Source organism: Botrytis porri (genome assembly GCF_014898465.1).
Source record: "Botrytis porri strain MUCL 3234 chromosome Unknown BPOR_009, whole genome shotgun sequence".
NCBI lineage: Eukaryota > Fungi > Ascomycota > Leotiomycetes > Helotiales > Sclerotiniaceae > Botrytis > Botrytis porri.
Genome location: NW_024066083.1, coordinates 852,396 through 874,472, shown reverse-complemented (window position 1 = coordinate 874,472; position 22,077 = coordinate 852,396). Strand labels below are relative to the sequence as shown.

The following is a 22,077-nucleotide window of genomic DNA, read 5'->3' as shown; positions in this document are numbered from 1 at the left end:
TTCTTGTATATAGTGATTTGAAGTGGATTTGGGATTTGAAATTGATTGGTGTGGTCACCCGTGAGTCACCAGCTGGATACCTGGAGCTCGGTTTAGTAATTTGATAGATGATATATGGACTAATGAATGCTCTTCACCTTGATGTGTTGGTGTATTCAATAGACCTCACTTTGAATCCTCTATAGTTGATTAGTGTAGATGGACATTCCCGATCTCTCTCTCGATATGCTAAGTTTCTTTGCTCTTAGGGATTCGATGATCGATACATGGATTTAATACTCGGTGCTGTACGAGTAGTGTGGGATAGACATAATGATATTAGTAAATGTGCTAACTTACTCGCTTCTTCACTTTGGAACTTGGATTTTCTCGTATCTTGTTTGAACCTCATATCCTTGGCGAGCGGAAATCAATGATTAGATAGATGGTAATGCTCTAGTGTATATATGCATAGATAATGAGTGAGCGTCTTGGAGGGGAAAGACGAGAGATGAGAGATGAAATATAATATGGAGGACTAGATGACATAGTATAGTATAGTCAGAACAAAATGTGTAGGAAGCAGTTAGGATAACCTCATTGCTGCAAATAGGTAAATAGATATTTAATTATGAGCATTATAGTGATTACAAGAGTGCTACTTAGTTTCAGTGGTGGATCCGAGTATCTATCTACAATCACAACCCTATTCCTAAGATCATAACCTAACTCTATTCTATTCTTATTCTTTATAGACCCTTCTGCCCCGTCGCCGCGCCCGCAAATCTCAATCTCAATTTTAACTTTAACTTCAACTCCAACTTCAAATCCAACTTGAAATTCACTGCACCATTAAATAACCTAATAGTCGAACCCTACGTACAATAGTTGTACGTATCAAAAGCTTACTCAAAATCTCATAAGCTCATTTATTCATATCTACATATTAGTACATCCTCATCCTCACTCTCATCTCCTCTTCATTTCTTTCCCCAAACCAAACCACCAAATCACAAAACTTCAAAAAACTTCAAAAACTTGGAAAATACATAATCTTACTTCTGATTTTGCATCATAATCCTCCTCCCCTTCCCCTCCTCCTCCCACCAAACACCAACCACTACATATCCATCCATCCTATCACTCACCATGCACATGACTAGACTCTCTTCAAACCCTTTACCTCACCCTTTACCTTACCCTTACTCTTAACCTTACCCTTTACCTTAACCTTACCCTTTACCTTACCCTTACTCTTAAAACTCCTACGGATATTAGAACGCACAAATGTATTCTCCTCCCTCTCCCATCTCCTATCTTATAGTTTCATTTTACTATCTTATTATTATTATTATCTTACTTTTTATTCTCATTTTTAATTTCAATCTCAATCTCAATCTCAATCTCAATCTTATTCTCATTTTCATTCTCATTTTCAAACTCAAACCCAAACACCAATGAAATCTCCACTCATATCCTATACTCCCCATCTTCCCAAACAAACTTCCCAGTATACAAGTTCCTAATTCACAAGGAGCTAGAATATAAAGAAACCCATCTACCACCTCTAAATTCCCACGTCACCATCCACTAAATCACACAATCATACACATTCATAAACCAATATATAAAGAGAAGATATTGTAATTAGATTCTATTCTATACTATGTAAAAAAGTAGTGAGTAGTGTGATATCATTAGATACATTTCTACCTCCACCACATTCCATACCATACAATTCCATTCCATTCCATCATGAATCAATCAATCAATCAATCCATGTTTCCAATCATCTCTTTCCCCAATCTATCATCTCCACTTTCAAATCTATAATCAAATTCCAATCCCATCTTATAGCAAGCCATCTAGCTCAAGCCTAACATGACCCCACCCCACCCCAAAAACGCCATTGCATCGCCAAAAAGACCTTTTTCATCTATGGTCTCATGACCCCATTAGAAAGTGAAAAGAAGTAAAAACTCCCACAAGGTATCTCTGCGTAACGCTGATCACATCTGCAACCATTAAGATGCAGTTTCAAAAAGTTCAAATCCCTTTTCCATATCAAACATTCCCTTCCTCCCCCAAAGTCCCATAATTTCTTTACTTATGTCTTCCCAAACTCTGCAAGTTGACCAACTCCGAGTATCTACCTCCCTTGTGGATAAGTTCTGAATGTGTACCACTCTCTACAACTCTTCCTTGATCGAAAACATAGATACAATCCGCCTTTTGAATTGTACTCAATCTGTGTGCAACAGCAATTGTAGTTCTTCCCTTCGCTGCCTTATCCAATGCTGCTTGCACAACATGTTCACTCTCCGAATCCAAAGCACTAGTAGCCTCATCCAACAACAATATTTTAGGATCACGGAGTAAAGCACGAGCGATAGCAATTCTTTGCTTCTGACCACCAGACAACATGCTTCCCTTGGAACCGACGATTGTAGAAAATCCATCTGGAAGTGACATGATGAAATCGTAGATATTAGCTTCACGACATGCGAACTCGATTTCGGAGTCAGGAACATCTTCGCGATCAGCTCCAAGAAGCATATTCTCACGAATGGTGCCTTGGTAAAGGGTTGGTTCTTGAGATACGAGAGCAATGTGCGAGCGGTAGTCGTTGATATTCAAAGTGGAAATTTCCTTGCCATCGACATAGATACCACCAACGAGAGGATCATAGAAACGTTCGAGAAGAGCAATGGTAGTGGATTTACCGCAACCGGAGGCACCAACCAAGGCGACATATTGTCCAGGCTTGACTTGAAGGTCAAGACCACGGAGGACTGGTTGTTCCGGACGAGTGGGGTAGCGGAAATGAACATCACGGAATTCAACATATCCTTCCATGGACTCCATACGCTCTCCATCCTCAGACCAAGAGTCAATGGTGGGTTTGAGATCAAAGAGAATCTTGAGTTCTTGGGCGGCTTGTTTGGCTTTACCCATGTCCGCTAAGATGTATTAGCATGATACTTCAGATTATAGATAGATAGAATGACTTACGTGCAAAGGAAAAGATGGTTCCAGCAGATTGAGCACCAAAGACGACAGCCGAGAAACAGACAAAGAATTGAAACATAGTGTATTCCTTGTTGGCAATGCGTTGACCACCATACCAGAATCCAAGTGCAACACAGAGGAACATCAAAGATTGAGATGCAGCATAAAGCAACGAAGACTTCAAGATTGACCTCAGACTCTTTTGTTCTTGAGCCTTGAGGGAATCGGTATAGTGAGCGAGAACATCCTCTTCTCTAGTCAAGGATGCAACAGTTCGGATAGCACCAGTAGCTTCACAAGCATAACTAGCACTCTTCTCATATGCCTTCTTTGCTCTTTGTTGGAATCTAGCCAAGAGCCAGAATCTAAAGAAACCACAACCAAGTAAAACAGGGATAGTGGCGATACATACAAGTGCCAACTTCCAGGCAATAGCGAGAGAGAGAGCGCATGCGGCGATAAGGGTAGTAATGACTGTCAAGAGCGTACCCAATGTGACTCCAGAGAGACCTGCAACGTGGGTCGTTTCAGTACTCAAGAATGATGTGAGAGCACCTGCAGTGTGTTCTTCCCGGTCGAAGTATTGAATATCCTGGCGAAGCATCGTACGGAAAGCACGGTCACGGACTCTGTGAATAAGTCTCTCTGAACAGAAAGCAAAAGCAATACCCTGACCACAGAATGCAATGAACTGAACAAATGCCAACATAAGGTACATCAAAGACCAGAAATCGACATTGTGTCTGATTGTATGGAAGTTGGCAGGAATAACGGGATAGGAGAGCGAAATGATATTCTTGGCGAAGAATACGGCTTGAGTTGGATTACCTCCACCGCAGATGATGGAAAAGAATAAACCGACCAACATCAATTTCCATTCAGTCTTGTTGAACGAAGCGATCAACTTAATCAATGTCCATAATGAGTCATGTTGTTCAGATGGCGAGAGTTTACCTTGAAGTGCGAGAGAAGACTGAGATTTTTCTGTCAATGTTCGCATTAACTTATTGAGAATATTCTTGTCATCTGGATCCTCAGTGTATTCGATTCCTCCGACCTTGTTAGACATTTTGCGTACAAGTTGATCATCTTTGGCGTCAATCTCTGCCTCCTCCTCAGCAGACATTTCTTTGGTTTCAGCAATCTTCTGAGCTTCGATCAATCTGTAGTAAGCACCTTGTCGAGCAAGTAAGTCGTTATGGGTTCCTTGTTCTACGATGCGTCCTTCAGTCATGACAACAATGTTATCAGCGTCCTTGATGGTGGAAAGTCGATGGGCAATTGTAATAGTGGTTCGTCCTTCAGCAGCGACTTCAAGAGCGGCTTGTACAACACCTTCAGATTTTGTGTCAAGAGCAGAAGTAGCTTCATCGAGCAGGAGAATCTTTGGATCGCTAACCATAGCTCTCGCAATGGCAATACGTTGCTTTTGACCTCCAGAAAGTAAACTAGCTCTTTCACCAACATTTGTCTCGTAGCCTTCTGGTAACGCACTAACAAAGTCATGTGCATTGGCCATCTTGGAAGCTTCGATGACCAATTCTCTTTGACGTTCCTCGTTCTCGTGTTCGAATTTGGTGCCGATAAGTCCATGGCGAATGTTTTCAAAGATACTGGTTCCAAATAATGTAGGTTCTTGGCTGACCAAGGAAATTTGTTGTCGCAACCATCGCAAATTCAAAGTACTAACATCATGTCCATCAATCAAAACCTGACCACCAACGGGATCGTAGAATCTCTCCACCAAACCCACGATGGTACTTTTTCCAGATCCAGATGCACCAACAAGAGCTGTCATTTTACCAGCAGGGATGACCAAACTGACATCATCCATAATTGTGACTTCAGGTCTGGATGGATAGATGTGCTTGATGTTTTTCAATTCGACAGTTCCCTCGACGTGATCGAGTTTGATACCTTCAATAGATGTTGGATCCAAGGGAGAAACACGATCAATTGTGTTGAAGATCTTCGCGGCGGCGGAAATAGCAGTAGTGAAAGCCTGGGCATTAGGAGCAACATTTCCAAAAGCAAAAGCTCCAATCATGATAGACATCAAAATTGTGAGGATGTTGGAAAGACTGATTTCTCCCTTGACGAGGAATCTGGATCCCATCCAGAAGGCCAAACCATAATTAAGATAGATGACTAAAAACATGCCTCCAACCATGATAGCTAACGAGAACTTGGTCTTGTAGCCGTATTTTTCAGCCTCAGCAAGATGTTTGTCATATTGACGGGCGAGTTTGTCTTGGGTACCAAAGGCAGTGGCGTTTCTGATAGATGAAATGACTTCTTCCGCGATAGATCCACCGGTAGCATAGGATCCGAGAGATTGTTTGCTGTATTTGACAATCCATCTGGAACCTCCTCCCATGATAAGGGTGATAGCTGCAACGGTGGATGTGAGAATAAGAGTCAATTTCCATGACTTGATGAAACCAATCACAAAAGCTGTGAAAAACGTAGCCAAGGCATTGATCGTCAAGCCGACCTTTTCGGAAATACCATCTTGAACCAGATTGGTATCAGCTGTGATTCTTGTGGTAATCTCGCCACTTCCTAATTTATCGTAGAAACCAATGTTCATGCGCAAGCAAGCTGCCAAGTATTGTGCTCTAATCTTTCCACTGATGTGTTCTCCAACGTAAATGAAACCGACTGTCGAGATGTAGATGGTGGTGAACTCGGCGATAGCTAGGTAGATGAAGTAGAGAACCATATGATTAATGGTATGATCGAAATCAGCTCTCGTAGATTGACCTGCAAAGTAATCTGCAAAGGTTCCCGCCAATTGACCAAAGATAACCGTCATCAAAGGCAATGCAGCTCCTGCGGCGATACTGCAGATGGCGCTGATAACCATGATAATGATATCATTTGTAGTCGAGAAGCGATATAAATTTCCCACGCCCGAGGATAATTCTGGCAATTCGACTTGGCGTTTCAATATTGCCGCCTCGTGAGGAGGTAGATGTGCGTAAATATCCTCATCCTTATTTTCTGCAACCTTGATAATGTTTGTATCTGCTTTCGACAGATTATTTTCTTCAGCTGGCAAGCCCTTTTCTCCTGCCCCAGCCTTTTGATTGTGTGTGGAGTCGCGTTCAGATATGGATGAGTCCTCATTACTGGATGACAGGCTCCCCGACCCCGCGGTCTGGGATTTCTCTGACCGTTCGCCAGCCATGATTGGCGGCTTGAATAAGGTTGATGGATTCGTAGAAATCGACAGTCTTTGCAGACGATTCGATGGGGAGGGAATGTGTTGAAGATATATATAATCCTTTGGTACTGTATGCGACCCTAAAAGTTTCTTGTGACTATTCTCTTTTCATGTGGCGATGATATAGAGAAAGCTTCAATAAATAGACTGTTGATCGAAGTATCCGAGTTGTTGTTGTTGTTGTTGTTGCTGCTGTTGTATGTGAGGAACTTTGAAGTAATTGAATTAAAAAGACGAATAAGATTTCAAAGAGGGTATTATTAGAAGAAAGTATGATGGTTAGTTGAATCGATTAATAAGTACAAAATGGAAATGAGGTCGAAGTTAAGGAAAGAAATGTGAACGGGACGGGATGGTTGATGATATTATATTTATTATTATATCTACCCACCGATGCCAAAATGTATTTTCCTCTTTAATCGATATGGAGGTAAAGTAGTCGCTTCCCTAGTCAATCATTTCATAACTTTCAAACGGAATGGTTAGATCCCGAGGCGCGGGCGATTCAATAACCCGTTTATGACTAGGTTAGCTTGGTGACTGGGTGACTTGGTGACTGGGTGATTGGGTGACTGACTGGGTGATTGACTGGGTGACTGACTGGCTGACTGGCTGACTGGGGTAAACACCCACTTATCACTCATAACTTATCATCTTGAACTTATTATTACTAGGGGAGCGAGGGAGGAAGGAGGTAAGAAATCTAGTCATGGAGGCGGGAACGGAGTAATCTAGCAATCTGGTAATCTGGTAACCTAGTCATCTAGTCATCTACGTAACCTTATAATCGTGGTGCGTGAATGGCTTGAATTGCCTCGATGCCTTTGGTTGGTTCGATTCTTCATGGTTTCATTGTCGTTGGCACCCATTCTCCAGAAAAGACGGACATTAGAGGAAGTATCATCGTGGGGAGGAAGTATAATATTAATGATACAAAGTATGATATATGATGGATCTTCGCATCCGATACAACTACCAGGCCAGGTAATAAGGTTATGTACGAGTGCGATGAACACTTTCATCCAAGACTCGAGTATATTGTATAATATTAAGACATGATGCGCACTGAAGAACGTTGGATGGCGTCCTCTCTTACCTTTTCACCTATTTACCTCTCTGCTCAGAATCAACATCATATCTTGTGTTTCGTTTCACCAACAGTAAAATCAACTCAGTACAATATTAGGATTAGGTATCTGATCATCTATCTACCAGCTAATCATCTATTCATGTCGAAACCATTGTTCACGACATCCTTTGAAACGCCACCACCATATGTATCAGTGAGTCTTTCTACCCTCGTATCCCTCGTATATCTGCATGTAGTTTCCGCTCAAGACTCGAAGTACGAGGTAGATAATCTAGAGATGGGATATCGATACACCCTTTCCATCTTTACAAACAAGGTTCTTCGGATTGAAATGCTTAATCTTACTCAATCTCGTCAACCTCTTCAACCCACCCACCTACCTCCTCGTGCGTGCGTATGAGTTAAGATTTGGCTTAAAGGAATGAGAGTCTAAGCCCAACCAACCCATCTGAGTAAGAGAAGGAGAGAATCCGAGCCAGCCAACTCAAACATGAGATATGGACACAGATGCGGCGATTGATGGCCCAGTCGGTTTGAACTGGGAACTTTCGATATGAGACGATTGATGTTACTCATTCTTAATCTGGGTCTATCCTCATTCGTTCGGCACATATCAACAAGTACAATATACAAATCCTCGAATGTATCCTGAATCATTCTCCAACTAATGCAGTCATCCTGTCAAAAGGTCAAAACTTGGAACGTCCGTCTCTATGTCCGTTCGTTGTCCCTCATCCTTCGTTGTGGCCATTTTTATATCCGTTACCTGTGATCCCGTATCTCTGTCCACTGGAAATCCCGTGTCAGCGCATTCCATTCCTTTCATGGATTCTCAATGCATCTTTCGGCAAGACAACACGACGTTTGATAGGATAGAAACAACGTGCATATCTTCTTATCCACGCAATCCGGCGTGAGTCAAATGGGACCGATTCTATTTCTCATTGGACAGTTCGTTAGGACTTCACATCACCATCGTCACCATGTCATACGAACATCAACGTCGCGTTCCTTTCACATCAATAACGGCATGCGATAGTTTATCCATTTATCCATCTGTGATATACGCATACAATTGCCCAATTCAGCGATTTCAGTCCCATCTCAGCCCAATAACTCAATCCAATCATTCCTCTCTTAATGAAATTTTGGTCCCGATATCATCAATTGATCTCACCGAACATACGGATTCAAACTCTTAATCAAATTCAATATCGAGATAATCTGGATACCAACCTAGCTAACCTCGTAAGCCTCGTAGCGAACTCCTCTTCTAGCATACTTATGGGGAGCCAATGTTAAAACAACCGCCCCTGTCTCATCTTAGTCACCCCACTAAGTAAGAGCTAGCGAGGGAGGAAGTCGATCCATTGAAGCTTTTCTCCTACCGCGTATGTTTATGTCCGTTTGGACCTGGAGACTAGCTAGACTTCGGGGGATACGGACGCATCAAGTCCGTTTCTTGGCTTTCGGAAATGAATACGATTGGTGAAGGATTTGTTGTTCTTGTTGGAAGAACGGACCTCGGGATTTGGGGTGTGTTTGGCCACCCGTCCAAGTTGCAAGTTTTATGTAAGTGTTACATAGAATTGTGATCTAGGTGGAGTGAACCTTTGGAATGCTGGAAGAGTGGACGAATATTTCGCCTCTCAAGGAGGTAGCTGGAGGCAATATTCATTCTAAAGGGCTTGAAGAAGATTCGCTCTCGAGGCTCTCTCCTATCTTTATATAAACACACGTGTTCCACAACTATAAGTACGAATCCGAAATGCACAAATCATATGCTTGTGCTGATCATCCAAAACTATCCATCAAGCTTTTATACAGATCTCGTTACATAAAGATCTTCTAGATTTGAGATCTTGCTTTACTTCATTCATATGGTGTTGTCGTCGGGAAAGAATCATCTCATTTTGATTTGGGAAATCGTTTCCTTTTGAATCATACATTTGAGATATCTACCAACCCGTCTAGATGGTCTGCGATCTTTGGAATACCTAGGTAATAACAACTGCATGCATTAATTAATACACCGTCAAGTATACCCGAGGGAGTCTTTGATCGATTACCGTATCATGCGAGGTTAACTTCACGCTTGAAGTATTGGACTGATAATATGTATCTGGTACGCCAGTACTGCAGAAAGTCTCGAATGCTTTTCCTTATTTATTTTTTAGAATTTAACACCATTGAAAATTTCAGCGGAGATCTTATATCATATCCCTTGCACATCCAACGTATGATGTGGGAGTATAGGTAGGTACGACTCAAAGTATATCCTCAATCATCTGATCAACTACGATGAACATCTTTGTGATTTCAGGTGTCTTTCATATTCCGGTAGACTTATAGAGTATCTAGGTAGATGTTGATACTATCTTCCAGCTTGAAAGTTAGAGTCGTAGCTGTATCGAAAGATATACTGTACGGTAATTACACTTCACTGAATAGCTACAATTTAGAAGAATAGCGATATGCTTTTCCTAGTATCAAGTTATAGAAAACGATCAGTCGTATCATATAAGGATACACGTATTTCAATTTTATAGGTGTGGATGGGTTTGAGCAATCGATACTATCTGGTCAACATATCAGACTGCATCTAGATCCATCTATTTTTCATACCACGAATAGGAACAACTAAATGTATATGTTTCAGAGCGTATAAGGAAGACTTTGTACAAAGTATTTTCGACATTTCATGTACCGCAAAGAATCATGTATCTTCTTGCATCTAGATACTACCTACGTTTCATTGATACCATACCATATGATTCTCTGATCTAGACCCTTAATGTTGGGGAGGGGCTTTGGGTGAAAGGGTGCATACGTTCCTTCCCTTCAGTAGATAATAATAGTACAACAAGATGAAATAGAGTTTGAAAACTAATAAGTTGAAAGTATAAAGGGATGAATTCGGATTTCAAAGGCTTTGAACACCACGTTGTAGATCACAATCTCTCATCCCATTGTGTTCAGGTAAATGTCTGAATAGTTTCATGTCATTCTGATCACCTGACCAGTTCTTGACTCCAGGCTACTTTGTCTCTCGGATAACATCCAATCAGCAAGCTTTCATCATTAAATACTACACCGCCCGAATATTGCCAATAGCTATGGTTCACGATAACCATGAGGCTAACACCAAAATCATCGCTCCCATCAAACCTACGACTAACATCGACTGTGCCGTTTGAATCACATCGCCTTGGAGCTACACACATAACACACATCCGTGCACATTGTCATCGCGAAGGAGGCCTCGACTTCGAGAAATTCAATTTTGATTTCGATCCTATCGAAATGGCCGGCGGAAAGAAATCTGGAAGGACGTTGATGCGGGAAGAAGGTCTAGAGCGAACAGATAATGGATTGAAACAAACAAGTTGGCCAGAAGCCTTCCCAATTAATCAAAAGAATTATTACACGTATGCATCTCACTTTCTGGATTCTCGCTGCATATTTTGGATCTCTCCCAATTCTTGCCATTCAATCTATAACTTCCACTAACTTGTAATTTGTAGAGAATTCGGAAAACGCGATGATCAATTGCTTGCATCACGTCTGCAAAATGAAGCCAACCAAGAGAAACTCATCCGCGATGCCAAAAATAAAGACAGAGCTCTTGCGCGCACAGGAACTGCCGATGTACCACTACCCATGGATGAAGATGAAGAAGATACAGATGTTACCGATGAGTTGGCTGCGTCGAAGATTATCGTCATTCACCCTGGAAGTCAAAATTTGCGCATTGGTTTGGCCAATGATGCTCTCCCCAAAACCGTCATAATGGCAATTGCAGAAAGGTTTCCAGTTACAGAATCTCAAGAATACGAACCCCGGCCAAAGCGCCAGAATCTTGAACTTCCACCAGAACAGCAATTTGGAGAGGATTGGTCGAAGAAATATAACAAACAATGTGCCGATTTAAAGGTGGATATGCGTGCAAACAGGCGGAAGGTATTACCGAATTCAAAAGAGTTGGTTGTCAATTATAATCGCCGTATGGAACCAGAAAAAATTCCAGAACACAATGATCCACTTCGAATGGAATGGACGGATACTGTCAAAGGGACAAAGCCAACTTTCACAGGCCCCGACGCACAACGAATAGCAGATAATTCTGACCCACCATATCGATTATTCTGGCCTATGCAACATGGATGGTTCCATGAGAATGATTATAACGTCCGTGAAGCTATGTTTGATGATTTCGAAACAATCATTGAGCAGGCCATGAGAAGAGATCTGGGTCTTGATAAAAGTAGTGAGTGGGATCAATATAGTTGCGTAATGGTGGTACCGGATCTCTACGACAAGAAATATCTGGAACAAATGCTGGACATGTGCCTTCGAGGCTTTGAGTTCAAACAAGTCGCCTTTGTACAAGAAAGTCATGCTGCTACGTTTGGAGCCGGTTACACAAGTGCTTGTGTAGTTGATGTTGGAGCACAAAAAACATCAATTTGTTGTGTAGAGGATGGTATGTGCATAGAGGATTCTCGAGTTAACCTCAAGTACGGAGGGTATGATGTTACTGAAACATTCATCAAAATGATGCTCTATGATCACTTTCCATATGCCGACATAAATCTTAAACGACGTTACGACTTTCTACTTGCAGAGGAACTCAAGATTAAATACTGCACTATGAATCAAGCCGAGATATCTGTCCAGCTTTACAATTTTCATCTGCGCGCACCAAATCAACCTACGCATAAATATGGTTTCAAAACATATGATGAGGTTATTCTTGCTCCAATGGGCTTTTACGATCCTTCAATCTTTGATAATAGTGATAAATTGAACGGTCGTCGCAAGCTCTTGGATCGATCATACAATGCTTATGATATCGACACACCCGATGACCCTACATCTTCAGCTCAGCTTGCAATTCTGGCCGCCATTAAACCTTCTATCGCAACTAATGCAAATGGATACAATCCTAACAGTTTCATATCTAATGGGATGGCCGATGTATCTTTCTCTACACCTCAAAAGGAGAAGCCTAACCCGTTTAACCTACTTCGTATAGATCCAGATAATGCAGTACATTCTAGTGTAACCTCTGCTGCAGCTTCGCCTGCTCCTGAGGGTGCAAGCACGCCAGCTCCAGCTCCATTTGTCTTTGGAAATAATGGTCACACAGCCGGTTCTCCTGGTCCAGCAAATGGTACAAATGGTACTCACAGTGGTACCACACCCATACCTCCCGCAGGTATGTTTGTCGATGTACACGCCCGCACCGCCAAAGATCTCGCCATCGAACGTGATTCCGTCCTACCGATCTCCGCTTTAGACACAGCAATCATCACATCCATCACGCACGCAGCTAAACATGACGATAAAAAAGCGCGAGATTTCTATGGTGGTATCATGTTAATAGGCGGTGGTGCGAAGACTCCGGGCTTCGGACCCTTTCTCGAAGATAGACTTCAGAAAAAGAGACCGGATTTGGCGGAGAGAATCTTGGTAGGAACGAGTCCAAGGGAAATGGATGGACAAGTGGTGGTTTGGAAGGGAGCGAGCGTTTTTGCGAGAATGAAAATGCATGAGAGTTGGATTGGACAGAAGGAATTTGAAATGTTGGGGGCGAGGGTGTTGAGTCAGAAAATTCTGTGGCATTATTGAGGGGTTTGAGGGGTTTGGAATGGTGGAAATGGTATGCATGGATGGAGTATCGAGTGGATTTCAATTGGGTAGAGAGGGATGGGATGGGATGGGATGGAATGGAAAAGAAGAACGAGATGAGATGATAAGGATATCTTGAATTTATGGCATGATTAAATAATGGATGAATGGATGGATGAATGAGCATGGCGTTTCATGGTAGATATGTAAATCATCTAGGTACCTAGGCGTTGATGGGGTGGTAAAATCTGATTTCATATGGAATGAATGAATGGATGGATGGATTGGTAGGAGTTTTTACAAAGATGAAATTTGATATCCTGGAAATAGAGAGCAAAAGAACTCACTGAATCATTGAATAGCCTTTGCGATGTTGAGAGGAGAATTGTGATGAGCAATAGTGAGATGGTATGGTATGAGATGAGTTGGTGCAGTTGGGTACACTATATATCGACAACTTTATTCGTCTGATTGATGCCTCCTGGAAGCTGGGTAGTGGATGGATGGATTACTCTTGTGTTTTGGAAATGAAATTGGATGATGGGTTTGGTTTGGTTTGGTTTGGTTTGGTTTTGTGGTGCGTGGATTTGGGGATTTGGGGATTTGGGGATTTGGGGAGAGTGTAGGAGGGTTTGGAAGGGAGATTAGAAGAGAAATGACCCTAGATTGGTAGATTCTAGGTACCTAGGTATTGCAGGATAGATTTTTTGGTGAAGAATCAAGGGGGAGTGAAGTAGGAGGGAGAATAGATTCTAGGGTTGGTGGTGATAATCTAGGGTATATTGGTAGAGGGATAGAGGAGGGGGGTGGGGCGGGGGGAAGGAAGGAAGGATAGAATTTCGATTGAATTGATGGATTGTTGATTGGAATGATGTAGAATTTGAAATTTGGATTATGGATTATGGATTATGGATTATAGAATGTAGAATGTAGAATGTAGAATGTAGAAGGTAGAAGGTATAAGTGTACAATAGTGAAAGAGTGAAAGAGTGAAAGAGTAAGAAATTAAAATGACTTTGATTTGCTTTTGAGGGTGGGAGAGTAGTTGAATGGTGTTGGGGGAAGGAGATGGGTGAGGGAACGGGAGGAGAGAGGGGGGTGTAAGGGGGGAAAGGTGGAGGAGGGGCGGGGTGAGTGGGTTTAACTTGAGGTTTGATGTTGAGGTTTGAGATTTGGTTTGGTGGGGTTGGTTTGGAGTGGTGAGGGGATACAGGGAGTAATTGGATAGATGAAGTGACGAGTATGTGTATGTGTATACATGATAAATGAACACAAGAGTGGAATAAATGGAAGTCGATATGAAACTGTAGTAGAGTATCTTGATTCGAGAAGTCGGGAATCGGAATTGAGGGTTAGGAAGGGGAGAGAGGAAAGGGGAGTGGTGTACACTCTAGAATTGTGTTGATTTGGATTGAGATTGAGATTGAGATTGTGGTTGTGATATTTGTGTATTTCAGGATTTTGGGAATTTTGGGGATGTGATTGGGGTTGGGCTTGGTTTGTTTTGTTTTGGTCTATAGTTTTTAGAGGGACATTTCTGGGGGGGGGGGGGGGGTTATGTGAGAGAGGGGGAAGGGAGAAGGAAAAGGGGGGAGATGATGAGTTAAGATGATGGGCTGGATGGGGAGTTTGGCGTTTGATGTAGGCTTATGAATGATACGTAGATAAGTAGATGGGTATTTTACTTTTACTTTTACTTTTACTTTTACTTTTGAGTTACGAAGATGAATCAATGGATAGATGGATAGATGGATGGAGAATTACTGATAATTGGGATTTTGGTTGCTAAGCGAGTAGGATGGAAGCATAGGAGCATGATAATATCTAGAAAAAGAGTAAAGATAATCGAGGGAGGCAGGACTAGTTGAAGAGTTGGAGGGGGGTAAGTATACATAAAATGAATTGGATGGGAGATGTGAGTGCGAGATACGGATAAATGGATGGGAGTTGGTTCGTTGGCTAGGTAGCTATATTGTGTTTGTGTAGAGAGGGAAAAAGTGTGGAGAATAGGAAGATTAAGATTGGGAGAAGGGTTTTGGGATGGGATGTAGGAGGAAGATTGCTTGTGTGAATGGTGATGAGAAGTATGGTAGTTTGTTTTTGTTTGAGCTTGTGGAGGATGGAAGAGGAGTGGAAGAGGACTGTGGAGGACTGTAAAGGGCTTGATTCGAGAGGTAATATGAAACGATGAGATGTGATGTAAGAGAGAGAGTATATATGCTATTGATTAGCGGGGTATTTTGAGTTCTGTAAAGTTGTGGGTGGGTAGAATAGGGTAGATATGTGAAGATCAATGGTATCACGGATTCGCATGTTTTGAATTCCCTTTCTCAATATCTCTCAATCTTTGCATTAATAAAAGTTTCTTGTTTTCTACATGTTTTGCTTCCTTTTGTTCCCTCAAATCTCACATTCTACCATAGTTATTACTTTCAGGATTTCCTCAAAGTTCCTGATCTTGATGAATCGCTTGTACGTCAAAGACGGGTACGATATCACATATATTGTATTGCGTCGTATTTCCACCGAAGAACCAATGAGTTAGAAAGTACCTATCCAAAGCTGACTTCAAACCTGTAATAGATTGTTAATAACAAGAAAAGCGTCTCGGAGCTCTGGAACATCTAATCGAATTTGAATTGTATTCAGGATGATAGTGTCCAGACTTCTATTTTTGAAATCGAGGACGCTTTTTAAGTGATTGGGTTCGAAGTAAAAGATTTATAATCAATAAATTATATCTGTTTCTCTTGTTCCATGATTCTCGTAGAGATTATATGAATTCTATATACACAGTCCTCGGGCTTTGAATTCCGATTTTATAAATAGAGCATCGATATATGCCTATCATGAAAAACATAAGATTCAACAGTCCTCCCAGAAAGAGAACAAAGAGTAGTATAAAAGCCAATTTACTATCGAAATGTACCCCCAGCTTCACCATCAATAGTCATATATCAAATATCCTATTGCCAACCCATCAATCTCGATATCGACTAGACTTCTGTGCTACCTTATCCGTGCAAACCCCCAGTTTCAATCTCCCCGACTAGTAACTCCGGTATGTTGCATATCTGGATTCCTTGGCATTGATTTAGCTCCTGAGCTACTTTTGGGTTTTATACTGTTGCATGTCTAACGGTCTTGGCATCAGGTTTAACTTTTAGAAATCGTATCGTTATAATTAGAGATCACAGTATTGTATCTGCGGTATTCCGAGGTTTCATATTGCTGAAGTGTTTCTTACCACATTCCTCTTTTATACTTTAGTGCATGTAAGGATTGCAGGAGTCGTTTTTTGCTTTAGTAAATGAGTGTCGCATGTCAAGTTTTCTGATCGTAACTATCAGGATTCGAAAGTGAAGTTATGTGATGAAGAACGATAGCAGTAGATCATTTTTACCCATCTAATATCATTGCTTCATTAAGTATCAGTACTACACGTCGTCAGAAAACTTGATCTGATAAACATTTGTTGTTGTATACTTAAGCTTTCGCTTGTATCTACAGTTTGGGGCTAGCGGTACGCACTAGATCTTGATCGGCCCTCGCTGTCTCTGGACCGTGAGCTAAAATAGGGGACTGAACCTTATCTTTAGTGTGTTGCTATGTTTGACAGGTGTGGGATTTTATGGTTGGTTCGTTTGGTGGTATTACTGGAATAATGTAGATTATGATCACGCTCAATTGGTATGTATGGAGCTTATATTGCAAGCTTTATGAGATATCGCAGTGAAAAGTATTATAATACTGGAGCTTTCCGAGTCATTTTTATGAAGTGATATAGTTTGGGCCTTGAGGGCTGGATCTATGAGCGCATTTTCTTTGGCTCTAATCTGGCGGTTTTGTGCATTTTTTTGATTATGAAGATAAGAATAAGTCTAAAGCTTGATCGAAATGATGTCCATGAGACTATTTCATCTTAGCCTTACGGCGAAGGTTTATTTTTCAGCCTGTCGGGTAGCTTTATCGACATCTGCATGTAAACTTTCCTACCGTGTATATCCTCCCAGAATATACTTATCAGATGTAAGAGCTTATTCATATACCGGAAACCCTTTCAGATGTAAGTTAGATGTTGATTTGGTATCCAATTTGAAGGAGCATGAATTACTCATATAAAGAAGTCAAATTGGTGGAAACGGAATATTTTGTTGCCCATTAGCATACTTAGAAATAACCAGTAAGATGGTCAATACATACCTACTTCAGGCGTATCGCATGGTCTTAGCATAGCTATATAGACCGAATCGATTATGAATTTACTACTACTACTACTACCTACTTCATATGTTCACATAGAAGAATGAAGAAACTATTATCCGAACTTACCAGATATAGTTTGGTTGCTAGGTTAAAATCAGGTGGTTGCCATGAGACCGAAAATTCTACCATCGGCACCAAATTTAGAAAAAAATGTAGTGATGTAAACAACATTGACAGCTACCAACTAGTAGATCACTCGATTTTAGCGTTGTTTGCCTTCCGTATTCTTCATACTCACGTCGCTGTCCTCTCTTCTTTCCCTTCTTCTCTCTTCTCTTCTCTCTCCATCATATGCGCTTTTGATTACTTTGATTATTTCAATCTAATTACTTTACTGCATACTCTGACTTCTTACTGCTTTTATCTTTGAGCTACCAACTCATCGATACTCATCTATTTACCAACCTCTTACCTCTTACCTCTTAACTCACTTTCTATTTATCTACGTCGGCGTGCCGATTTTTGTTCTAACATCAATCGTTGCAATGTCTTTCACAGATATCCTCACCCTCGTAGGCACAGCCCTTGTGGTTGCTGTCTGCTTTTACATCATCAACAACCCAGTTGATTTCGAGGCTGCACCTGTTGTCATCCAGGTTGCTCCTCTTCCAACTATCATCAACTGCGAAGTTGTTATCGAGGCCGCACCTGTTGTCATCCAGGTTACCCCTCTTCTACCTAAAATCAAGGTGCTTCCAGAGCCCCAAGCAGCCCAACTTGTTGCTTCTCCTTCTGTAAAGAAGAGAAACAGAGTTGAAGAGCATGTTGGCTCATCCGTGGTCGCACCTTCTTCTCCAGAGAAGAAGAGAAAGACTTTTGTTAGATCGTCTTCTCCTTCTGTCTCGGAGAAGAAGCCAACTTATAGAAGACCTTCTCGTCAAACACCCGAGGTCACTATTAGCTTGGCTTCTGTTGCTGGCGCGCAACTTCTCGAATCCATCCAATCTGCCATCCCTCCCCCGGTTGACATTGTTCCAACTGAAGTTGCGTCGGCATGTGCCGAAATCTCTGAAGTTGTTTCAGTGGAAGTCGAGATGGTAGATGCCCCAATGGTCTCTCAGCTGAAGTCTTGCTTCAAGAGCTCCTCTAATCGCTTTGCGAAAAGAGTTCGCTTTGTAGGACCAAGCAACGATTGTATCCATGGTCAGATTGCCACTTACGTGGTTGAGAAGAACATGGAAAGCTTTCGTGAGAGACATGCAGGGGATAGGTCGATGCCCCATGAGAGCTTTCCTCTTATTGAGGAGATGGATCAGCACGGCAATCCTACTGGATGGTTTTCAAAACGGGATAGTTTTTTCTATCCCCCAGAAGAACAGAGTAGATTTGGTCGCTGCAAAGAGCACACACTGTGTAGACAGTGCAGAGAGAGTGTGATTGAGGGATTTTGCGATCCTGAAGTCGATTTCTCTGATGATGTGCTCGAGTCAGATGATCCAAATGCTCTACTTAATCATGTCCATAGGGACCAATATAGTCGATACAACTGCATCCTTCATGGTGGGAACTGATGCATTGTATCTGCTATTTAATACTAACCTGTGACCTGACCTTGACCTTTACTGGAATCCCGGAGTTAAGGTTAGTATTCTTTTCTTTTGTTTCATCTAAAATAGATGTGCCTAATAAGCCATCGCCAAAAAAACATTAAAATAAAGGCCTTGTTGGAATGGATTTTTGGATTGGTAACCCAAATATCTATCCTTCAAGGTATCACTAAACAATCACTAAAAAAGCGAACATCGCATCTTGTATATATTTCTTTCCTTTTTCATTATTTGGGGGATATGGGGGATGGGGGATAGGGGAGTTCTGTTTTTATGGGAGTTTTAAATCCCATCTTACCTTACTTTTGCTCGTTAATGGTTTACAGATTAGAGACATCCGAGCTGTGGTCGCTCGACTTAGATCATAACCTTCGGAATGATTGGTTAGTTTAACTTCACTCTTTTTTCCATCTAAGACATCTGCTAATCACTTGAAAGTATCCCCAACGCGAAACCCTCGAACCATCGAATGGTCCCCCGACCCAACGACAACGACGATCGATGACGATCAACTACGGCCTCACCACCATATCCAGGAAAGGTTTCGGGTCACAGGTTAGATTATTATATTATCATATTAAGTGATTCACATCACACCACATCTTTACATCTCACACACACCACTTCGTTGGCCAAGGAAGAATGCGCCCTCTGCTGCTCTCGAGACGACAAGCAGAGATTCTTTCTTGATCAACATTCGCCCACACCACCTTCACCAATTTGTTGTTCTACAACATTTTGAATCCGCCCTCTCATCCACTTCGAATTTGCACATAATGGAGAATCTTTTAGGATCTCCAATATATTCGATGGATTTATACTGTGCCCGTCCAGTTACTCGACGGGATTATTTGACACACTCGACTCTTGGTGGAATGCTTGTCGAACACTTTCGCTTCGGTGATCCGTTCATGCTATACCCCTCGGTCTTGTGTTGTCCTGCTTTTCACTCCTTTCAGAAAGTGTTTTGGCGATATCTCCTTGGTTTGGTTGGTTTCAGGACAGTCTCATTGGAAGCTCACTCGATGGGGCTTCATGAGAGCTCGTCAGGGGGAGGAAAATGGTTTAATTCGATAAGTATAATCACTCCTCTAACTACTAATTTGTCTATAGGGCGGCTAGCTTTGATCACACGTCCTCGTTCGTGCTAGCTGGGTACCCTCAAATGAGGAGCTAAGTGATCTTTTCGATATGTTGAATTTCGATATCAATTTTGGCTAGAGTAAGTGTGAGCTCTCTTTTATACTGGTCACACCGCTAATTTCTTGACAGACGATTTTGGGGTCGAGTATGACGGAAATGTATGCCTGTAGATATTCGAGAAGGATGTGCAATTTCGAGGACTGATAGTGAAGAATTTTCCGGTTATACGATATTGTGTTGTATGTATTGGTAGCAAAATGAATGTAAATTGTCTCATCTCTTCCCAATATATTGACATGACTCAACTTATTTTCTGATGGTTTTGAGCAAACACTCTTTGGATCCAATCCTCTGTTGCACTGATCATTCAACTAGAGATATAGAGCCAGTAAGTTCTAGACAGGTGGGATGACTATCTGTATTTGACAATAAACAACGGGCTTTTCAGACGGTAGAAGATAATACCTGAGATCAACAGGGTAATACAGAAAGCCTTAGAAAGCGCAAATTGATATGCAAAGTAAGTACATGGGATGAGGCTTCAACTACATTTCGTGCGTCTTGGAGGCGGGAAGCTATCTGTCTGCACTACCCTTTCCCGAAACTTTCGCATTGACCTCAATAGGAAGAGATATGAACAGGTACGACTAACCGTACTTACTCCCTCCGTACCCCAATAGCGAAATACATTAACTCTTCTAAGCTATAACACATCTCTTAACCACATGAGCAAAACAATACAACTACAACGTAATATATTTCAAGTAGACACCCAGTCCATTCAAAACAATCGACCAAATGTCCTACACAATTCCCACTCTCCCATTCCCATGCCGCATCTTATATTTCTTGAACTTTTTTACATGGAGTTTCCTCGCTTTTATTTGTATCGACGGGTTACCAATGGGGTAGAGGAATCGATTATATCTCTCGAGCTGAAAGCACTGGCGAGTATAGGTATTGGATTTCGGCTCTAGGTTTGAGCTTCGTTCTCGCAATGAAAGCTGTGGTTGCTGAGGGGGATATTGAGTTTGTGAGGTTTTTTCTTGGCACAGAACAAGTTAAAGATCGAAAGATGGATTCTGGCGAAATGGATCGAGGGCCGTTGGAAAGTCCAAGGGTTCTAGATGATGAAGCTTCTCTAGACAGTCAAAGCTGCGAAGATGATAGACGGAATGAACGAAGCCACTCGATCGCTAAAGAATACAAAAACCTCGCAGCCCAGAAAGCAGAATTCAAGAAACTACCAGAGGATAATAGAGGAAAGTCCATGAATTCGAAGACAAGGTAAAGAATGGTAAACAAAACGTAACTACACCAGATGATACATAACTCCTCCAAAAAGCGACGAACTTTCAACAAAATGGAATTGGGAAATGACAGAAAGCTAGATTTACTCAGAGTCGAGCAATACAAATTCAACACAGCGATTAAGGCATTTAACAAGAGATTGGAGAAAGCCAGAGAGGCGAGGAAAGTTTTCAATAAGAAGAGTGAGACGTTGAGGGGAAAATTGTTGATGGCTAGAGAGAGGAAAAAGTCTTTTCTTCAAGATTACAAATATAAGCAGACATGTTTGGCGGAAAGAGAATTGAGGCTTGATGCGAAGCTAAGCATTGTTGATTCTTATTGATAGCAAAAGACACCATTGTGACTTTCTGATCATAATATTTGGCTTTTTTCGACTGTTCGAACAAGCGTTCTGTTCCACGTTGGGTCACCAAAAGAAGATCGCGACATTGACTCCCAAATCATTACATACGTTCACAAAATCACCATTGCTCAGATCAAGTTACTCAACCCCATCACTAAAGCTCAAACACCTTGGAATAGAGGAAAAGTTCGTTGATCCAGACAGAGAATTATATGAATAGTTGCAGAGCGTTTTTCAGGATTACGAGAAGAAAGAGAGGATTGGAAGACTTTACAAAAGCGGGAAAAGATGCTCCGGTTCCAAGAGAGAATTGAGAGATCAGGTCAAGGAGTTTTAGCAATTGGAGAAAGCTGTAAAATTATCTCAGGATAGGTTCGTGGTGGGAATAGAACTTTGAGACAGCGCGTTTCCTTGATTTTAGAAAGTAAAGCAACGACGAGAGATGATTGATACTTCAACCTATGACTGCAGATCGTTGGTATTCTGAGAATTCAAAAACAAGAAACAAGGGATTCGATGACCGAAATAAAAT

General features: G+C 41.5%; 4 protein-coding genes across 4 annotated transcripts; 3 read left to right on the top strand and 1 right to left on the bottom strand.

Moving 5' to 3' along the window:
* Positions 1 to 2,082: 2,082 nt before the first annotated feature.
* EAF01_007085 (uncharacterized protein) lies at positions 2,083 to 6,178 on the bottom strand (the record flags this gene model as incomplete). Its single annotated transcript, XM_038915339.1, has 2 exons — positions 2,083 to 2,939; positions 2,992 to 6,178. The coding sequence occupies 2 exons, from the start codon at positions 6,176 to 6,178 to the stop codon at positions 2,083 to 2,085; spliced, it is 4,044 nt and encodes a 1,347-aa protein (XP_038768977.1).
* A 4,258-nt stretch (positions 6,179 to 10,436) lies between these two features.
* EAF01_007084 (uncharacterized protein) lies at positions 10,437 to 13,317 on the top strand (the record flags this gene model as incomplete). Its single annotated transcript, XM_038915338.1, has 2 exons — positions 10,437 to 10,732; positions 10,829 to 13,317. 2 exons carry the CDS (start codon positions 10,437 to 10,439, stop codon positions 12,933 to 12,935), a joined length of 2,403 nt encoding a protein of 800 aa, XP_038768976.1. The 3' UTR covers positions 12,936 to 13,317.
* A 4,369-nt stretch (positions 13,318 to 17,686) lies between these two features.
* On the top strand, positions 17,687 to 18,712 carry EAF01_007083 (uncharacterized protein; the record flags this gene model as incomplete). The annotated part of the gene is made up of 1 exon (XM_038915337.1): positions 17,687 to 18,712. One exon carries the CDS (start codon positions 17,687 to 17,689, stop codon positions 18,710 to 18,712), a length of 1,026 nt encoding a protein of 341 aa, XP_038768975.1.
* Positions 18,713 to 20,888: 2,176 nt separating this feature from the next.
* On the top strand, positions 20,889 to 21,524 carry EAF01_007082 (uncharacterized protein; the record flags this gene model as incomplete). The annotated part of the gene is made up of 2 exons (XM_038915336.1): positions 20,889 to 21,178; positions 21,293 to 21,524. 2 exons carry the CDS (start codon positions 20,889 to 20,891, stop codon positions 21,522 to 21,524), a joined length of 522 nt encoding a protein of 173 aa, XP_038768974.1.
* Between the last annotated feature and the right edge of the window lie 553 nt (positions 21,525 to 22,077).